Genomic DNA, 7,847 nt, shown 5'->3' on the forward strand with positions numbered 1-7,847 from the left:
AGGATTCATTCCTTAAATAAATTTACCAATCCCTTAATTCATCTAACCAATTCGTATGGAAAGTAGATGAGAGGAGTTGAGGATTCAAATGCTTTATTTGAGGCTCACTCCACTTTTCTAACTTGATTTAAATATCATTATAAAAAAATTTAAATTGCGTTATGATAACTATAAATATTGACAAACGTTTCAATAGTAATTCATATTAACATCATAACAATGCATTTTCAATTACTATTTCATAATCATTGTCACAAAAATGTTGGCTTCACCATTGAGCCAAATAATTGCAACCAAACATATATAAGCAATGTTGGTTTATTGAGAAAAAAATTGACCAATCCCTTTAATATAGAAGTATGAATCTATTATTATTATTTTATTAATAAATGGATCGATTATTTAATAAATACGCTTGAAATTTAAAAATAATATTTTATAATCGTTACTAATATAATAAGATTTACTAACAATTAATTCTGTTGTTACATATTTCATAAAAAATTCACAATAACAAATTGTATTATTGCGATTAATGACCAAAAAATTAAATTATACGATAAAACATTTAATAATGATTTATTTTATCGACAAATCTTATCCCATAACAATATTTAAAAGTGATTACGAATATTCTAAATTTACACCATTGTTGTTTATTACATGATTACCGAATTTGGTTGTTAAAAGATGAGTTTCCTGTAGTGGGTATTTAAGGCCTCCCTGTTCACGTATGTATACGACAGCTGTTGTCCAAATCCAAACTTTATTTGCTTATTATAGTAAGTATAGTTCACAAAACATGATGGCATGGTATGAAAACTAACCAAAGCATACACGCCAATCCTAGAGATATTTAAGCAACTTTATTATGGCCACACAGCCCACTACGTACTGAAACTCGAAACGACCCTTCTAAATCACTTCTTTATCAGACCTTCAGCAACGATAGTTTTCTTGATGAGTTTAAGAGCTTCTTCAAAATCATCGCACAACTGATAGGGATCAGGAATAATGTTTTCATCCACCGATAACACCATACTTATCTTCTTCTCATAGCTAATTATATGAATTGTGAGCGCCTGCAAATTAATGAAAGGCTAACTTACCCCTATTTCATCATATAGGTTTATACGGGAATTTTCCCTGGTTCACCAAAGAAATCGTAATTTAAACTTACCACCGGTTGACCATATAAAGATGGAGCAATGAAGGTGACTTGATTGCCAAAAAGGCTAATTTCCTCCTGTGGTCCCGCCACATTCGAGAACCACATAGTCGTCAATGGAAATGTGGCCAGCTGCCATTAATGTACAATCAATATAAGAATTTTCAATCTAATTGAAATATACCTTTCTCTATACGTAAAGGCTAATCTTGAAGGAACAATATATGTCGTCTTACTTTGGTAGGGTAAAACCTCACAAAAACCTTGGCCATAAACAGCCTGAATTGAGCTTCAAGAGTAGCTTTTTTTCTGTCCATTGTTGCTTTGGCATCGCGAATGTAATCCAATGGGTTATCTTTCAATGCAATTTTAAATGGGTAGAGAACATAACCAATCTTGTTCCCCCACTCGGTTTGGCTATGCTTCTTCACCATTTTTGCTATGGCCTGTAAATTAAATTATAATGAGATTATTATTATTTTTTAAATATTGAAGTTTTTGGTTTTTCTTTGAAGGAAACTGCTAATGAAGTCAATACATAAATCCCTGGAGATGATCTCAAGTTGATGAACAGAGTTGCTGTAAGACGAATACTGTTGGGAAGGTTGTTTTCCCATGATTCTCCATCGCCCGTACCTTTGCCTGCCATTTCATATATAGCATTTGTTAATATCAAACTGCAATATCAGTTTTCATGTTATCCATCTTGCAACCTTAATTACCATATTTTCGGTTGAGATAGCGAGACAAGCCTGCCTGTGTGATTGCTAGCACCACGTCGTTCACCGTCTGCAAATTAATCATACCAAAACTTATCAACTATACTTAAGTTTTATACTTAAGTGCTATGAAAATGGTGGACTAGACTAGACTAACCGTGTTGGTTGCATTCTTCACCAATTTGACATCATCAACACAGAAAGTTCGACGCATAATTCTCCTAGAAGTAAAAGCAACTGCTCTTGAAGGTGCTTTGAGGGGTGTTTGGGTGTCCTTCAAGAAGTACGTTGTCGCCACACACATCCATATATCAACCAAAGTGTTCCACGCTAATAACAACACAGACCAACATTTCCAAAACCATCCGGCGTCAGGTCTCGATTTCTTGGCGGCCGGAAAACTAGGCAAGGCGTCAGGTTCAGATGTTTTGCGACAGCAAGAGATGAGGAATGACATGAGAGATGTTCCGTCGCCAAGGGAATGATGAACTCGAATAACCAGTGTGGATTCAGCATCACAGGTTTTGAGGTTCAAAATATGGACATCCCACATGGGAATGGAGGTGCTAATGTGGGTGTTGGTAAGGTTGGCAATGTAATCTTCAACAAACTGATCTGGGGAGGCCATATGTTGATCAACCATGGGTATTTTAACATGATTATCTAAGTCTACCTTTGTTTTCACCCATTTCACCTCTCCACCATTCTTCTCATCTGCAACCTAATGGATTTTTTTTAAAAGAAAATGTTAAAAATGCTCAAGTAGATGTACTAGACTTAGGTTTATGCTGATAGCTTAAACTTTAAATTTAGTTTTACCAAGTGAAACATTTTCATTCATTCGTCAGTCTACTCATATATATATAAATGTATTGAAGCACTAGTATGTGCTAATAATTATATATAAATATATATTCTCTTTGCCCATTAATTATAAATAAATAATTTTATAGTAGACAATAATTAAAGTAATCCTTAAAACACTGAGCTGAGCATTTCCAAAATTCAAGTAACTTATCCAATTTTTTAAGGATCTTTGAAAGTTTGTTTTGCCAAAAACCAAAGCAAATATGTTTGGAGTTTAATACGGATGGAGATATCATATATGGTTTATATTATGAAAAATATAAAACGTAATTAAAAATTTTGATTAAAATTCAGTAGTGATCTAAGTTTTCCTCATATATAATTGATATGAATTTGAGCTGTGATTCCTTATTCTTAGTATTGTATTAAAAAATTCTAAATTTCTTAATCTTTCTTACCTGCACACTAGAAAAACGAGAATGTTTAAGAAAAGTGTAAACCAAATTTGCCTTGAGAAAGTGTGGGTCAATGGGGCTCTTAAATCCCAACATAGCAATAATGTAGACGTTGGATTCAGGCTGTTGGAACATACGAGCCATGGGACTCAAGGGCTCCTCTTCCTCATCAACGCTTTCTTTTCTTACCTTTATTCTTCTAAGACCAAGATCACAGCTTCCCGATTTTATCCATTCCCCATTCTTACGTTCCAACTCCATATATATTTTTTACTCTCAAAAAGGAGAAATATAAAAAAACTAAATTTGATCTCTCTCTCTCTCTCTCTATTTGTTCTTGCTTGCTTGGATTCGCATTTGACGTCTATATATTTATAGAAATCAGACATCAGGACAAAATTGTAATTAATTGCATTGAATCAACAAAATAACAATTTAGTCACTGTTATAAATAAATTGTGATTAATGCAGTCAATAACCACTTAGAACCGTAACGAGGGCACTTGGCCTGTTAATACCAGACTTGGCAAGCTTATCAGCTTCAGATTTGATCTCTCTGCACATATCAACAAGACTCCACCCATTAACATTTCCTGCAATATTTCTCAAGGAAACAGGGCCAAAGGCAGGCTCCTTAATCCTTATTTACCCCTATATTCGGATTAAACGTAGTTGAAGTATTTTTGGAATTTTATATTTTAATAATTTTTTTTCTCAAAATTTTAAAAACAGAATATTATATACACATTACAACCCAAAAGATTTATACACACTAAAAAAATTATGTAAAAAAATATTTTCTATTAAGCACACATTTTAATACGTTCCAATTCATATCTATATATTTTTTGTTGTTGCAATAAATTAATGTAAAAAAGATGTGTCCTTAAAAACTTTGAAACTAAAATTAATTTCAATTTTTTTTAACCTCAATAATTATGCTTAGCTTAACTATTAAATAGAATATATATTGTTTTATATGGGTGATAATTAAAATTTTTATCAAACACTCATTTCACATGAATTCAAATTCTATCAACTCGTCTCCTCCAATATTATATAAAAAAAATATTAAATAGATGATGAGGATTTAAGTGGTTAAGGTGTCAAAATGAAATTGAATTTCTTTGATAGCGATAACTTTTATTGTAGAAATTTTGCTAACAAAATTCTCAATCAAATATGCTCTTACAGGTCCGTTTTTCTTAAAATTTTTAAAAAATACAATACAATTATTATATAATTAAAAATACATATTTAATTATAAAGTGAAATCAAACTAATATAAAGGTTTGTTTGTTTACATGTCAAAGGTTTTACGGAAAATATTTTCTACATTTTCCATTGTTTGTTTCACAGAAAATAATTTGGTCAACCGGAAATGACTTACAGGTTAAGGTAAAATAAGTCATTTTTCCTGTAAAATGACTTACCATCTTGGAAAGAGTAAGTTATTTTCCGGAAAAGAGCTTATCTATAGATAATTTTATTTTTATATAAAAATTAATTTAAATCAAGCTTAATATTATTATATTGATAATAAATTTTATTTTTAAAATATTTAAAATATTATATTTTTCAATATTATTAAACATACATATTTAATTATTTATATTTAGTCATATAATAAATTATTTAATATTTTAATTTTATTTTAATAATAAATTTTAAAAATAATAATTTTAAATAATATTATTCAAATATTATTGAAAATATTCAATATTAATATTTTAATAATAAATATTTATTACAATTATAGATATATTAATAATAAATATTTTGTAGTATAAAGGTTAAAATATGTCATAAGTTTATGTACACTTCACGGATTTTTAATTTAGTCTTTGTACTTTTATTTTCAAGAATTTAGTCCCTTTACTTTTCAAATTTGAAAATCAAGTCCAATTGTTGACATCGTTAAATTTTTTTTGTGAATTTTGTTGATGTCACATTTTTAAATAATAAATACTCACTTAGTAGTCATGTAATTAAAAAGTGACGTTGCAATGAATCTGAATTTAACATAATATTTTTAATATATGAAAAACCAATGTAAAATATAAAATTATATATAAAAATAAATTCAATTAAACAATAAAAAAAAATCTCAGATGTATGTTTGCTTAATTGAAAACAACTTTTATAAAATATTTTAAGGAAATCTACCAAACAATAGAAAATATTTTACACAGATTCATCCAAACACTAGAAAATATTAACTTTTCCAAAAAAGGTGAATCATTTTCTAGAAATCAGAAGTCATTTTCAGTGAAACAAACGAAGCCTAAAATACAAATGAATTAAATAACCTAGATTAAAACTGATCCACTAAACTAAAGACAAAAGTTTCCATATAGTTTTGAGTTCCAACCCAAATGATCCATTTTCCTGATGACCTAACCCATACTTTTTTAAATAAATAAATATATTTTTTATCTCACAGAGAAAAAGGGAACTTCTTATAGTCCTAACTAATGTGGTGCCATAAAGTTTCAATATAATACTCCTTTTCGTTGTCAAACTAGTCAAGTAAAATTGGCTATTGCTTTTGATCTATATTTACATTTCAAACTTAGGCTTTTTTTTGGTAGAGTAGAAAGAAAATTAAAAAAAATAAAATTTTAAATAATAGAAAAATAGAAAGATGAAAAATATAGTTTTTTTTCCTTAAGTATGCTTAGGAGGAAAGATGGAAATGTAATTTTCTTTCCCTCCATTACATGATAGTGTTGAAAAATGATAGGAAAAAATAAAACATTTGAAAAATGCATAATTTGAATTATCATAGACATTCTCTCATTTTTTTCTCTCCTCTCACCATTCCAATTTGGAAAGATTAATTTTTATGCATTAGGATGCAAAATGATCATTCTCTTTTCTTTCGTCTCGTTTTTCTTCTCTACCAATCACACTCAAAATTTATTTTCTTTCCACCTTTTTATTCCCTCCTTCCCGCCTTATTTTTTTCCATCCAACCAAGTAGGCCCTAAAAGGCCATCGAATTTTAAAAGAACTATTGATACAAGTAGTCGCAAATACTCAATTGCAACTTGTGCAACTAGTTTTTGTGTATTTTATGTCCATTTTTTGTTGGCATTTTTTTACCTACTTTCATGATTTTTTTTTGTGTAGAAAATTTAAATGAAATTTTATTAACAAGGAAACTAATATATTAGTTTGTTTGTATTGTAATTATCCTTCTATTTTTACGAGATATGTGATCAAGTCAAATATATGAATAATCTTGCATCCCTCTTCATCTATTTGCTTTCTAACCACTGAAATTTCATATAGCAATGGCATCAAGGGACAAAAAAAAAAAGGAAAGACGGCTAAAGAGGTTAGCACAAAATGTAGTTTCATGGAAGAGAGCCTCGGGCACCAACAAAGCACTAAAACAGAATCAAAGGAGAAACACCTCCCCTTTCCACTTAGAGTTAGTGAATGACCCAATGATCTTTCTTGACGATGGACCTCACTTATTGGAGCTGCTATAAGATCCCCGAAGAGGAACGTCACGTTGGATATGGTGCCCTAAGTGTAGTATTTTTGTCTATGTACACTTGTATTTTTTTTGAATGGATTGGTTTAATAAAATTATTCACGAATTACATTAATACCCTTTATATCTCAATGGTTTTTGCATGCAAAGCAAAATGGAAGCAAATATTAGCTCATTGGTTATCTAATGTTTAACTAATATTAAGCGGTAGTACATGGTTAGATTGTAATACAGAAAGACAACTTATATTAGTAGATGAACGTAAACATGTCCTTTGTCTAATTGGAAATGAGCAAATTGATTGAAAGACTAATATGTCATCTATCAAGTCCAATTGGGAGATGCTTTGTCTTAAGCATCAGAGTGGATGACTCTTAGAAGATAGAGACATAAATGTGATTGACTAGACTGACAATTCATCGGATAGGACCCAAGTAGAATAGATCTTGAATTTGTTTATGGATTTATTCACTTGTGACATTCATAGTATGACATCTCTTAAACTTGAGTGGATGATGAACTATGTATGTATGACTCGTATACTTTGAAGTAAGTAAAAGTTTGAGTTCGAATAGATAAGGAATTGAAAGTTAGTGTGTTGGGTATATGACTTCTACAGTATGTAGCATCATTCACAATAGTGAAATTCATAGCCCAAGAAATGGGTAAATGATATCCTCTGATTAGCATTACATGATAGATGAAAAGTAAATGTGGCCACACGTCACATATCTTTGTAATGAATGATTTAATTACTATTTGATAGTAATTGACTTTTCATGAAGGAAGATGTAATGGTTATCATGAGGTAAAATAGGATCATATTATAAGAACAAATTTATTCTAAAGAGATTAAGGATATCCTATGAGGGTAACACACTTATGACAAGGTCATTGGATTAACACTAATCAGTAGCTTCCGTAATGATATGTTATTAGGGAGAGCTTAGTCACGATACTATAGTGGAATGACTTTATGATTAAATGAGTTTATAATTAATAGGCGAAAAGCAGGAACTTAATTATAAATCATTTGAACCCTAATCACATATGTCCAATTGGTCCCTCCTCTAGCTTGCTGAAACCAAAAATGATTTGCATGTTGAATCAAATGAATAAAAATGAATAGAATTGATAAAATTAGAGAAATGGGTTACATTCGGAAATGAATGTGGTTTCTCACTAAGTATGGAAAT

At 29.9% G+C, this 7,847-nt stretch overlaps 1 protein-coding gene across 1 annotated transcript; it reads right to left on the reverse strand.

Moving 5' to 3' along the window:
- Positions 1-681: 681 nt before the first annotated feature.
- LOC107895059 (O-acyltransferase WSD1) lies at positions 682-3,503 on the reverse strand. The gene is made up of 7 exons (XM_016820259.2): positions 3,153-3,503; positions 2,045-2,608; positions 1,891-1,957; positions 1,707-1,810; positions 1,405-1,614; positions 1,181-1,300; positions 682-1,082 (listed from the first exon to the last, which is right to left on the reverse strand). Exons 1-7 carry the CDS (start codon positions 3,408-3,410, stop codon positions 921-923), a joined length of 1,485 nt encoding a protein of 494 aa, XP_016675748.1. The 5' UTR covers positions 3,411-3,503; the 3' UTR covers positions 682-920.
- Between the last annotated feature and the right edge of the window lie 4,344 nt (positions 3,504-7,847).

This window comes from Gossypium hirsutum, chromosome A13 (assembly GCF_007990345.1).
Source record: "Gossypium hirsutum isolate 1008001.06 chromosome A13, Gossypium_hirsutum_v2.1, whole genome shotgun sequence".
Taxonomy (NCBI): Eukaryota; Viridiplantae; Streptophyta; class Magnoliopsida; order Malvales; family Malvaceae; genus Gossypium; species Gossypium hirsutum.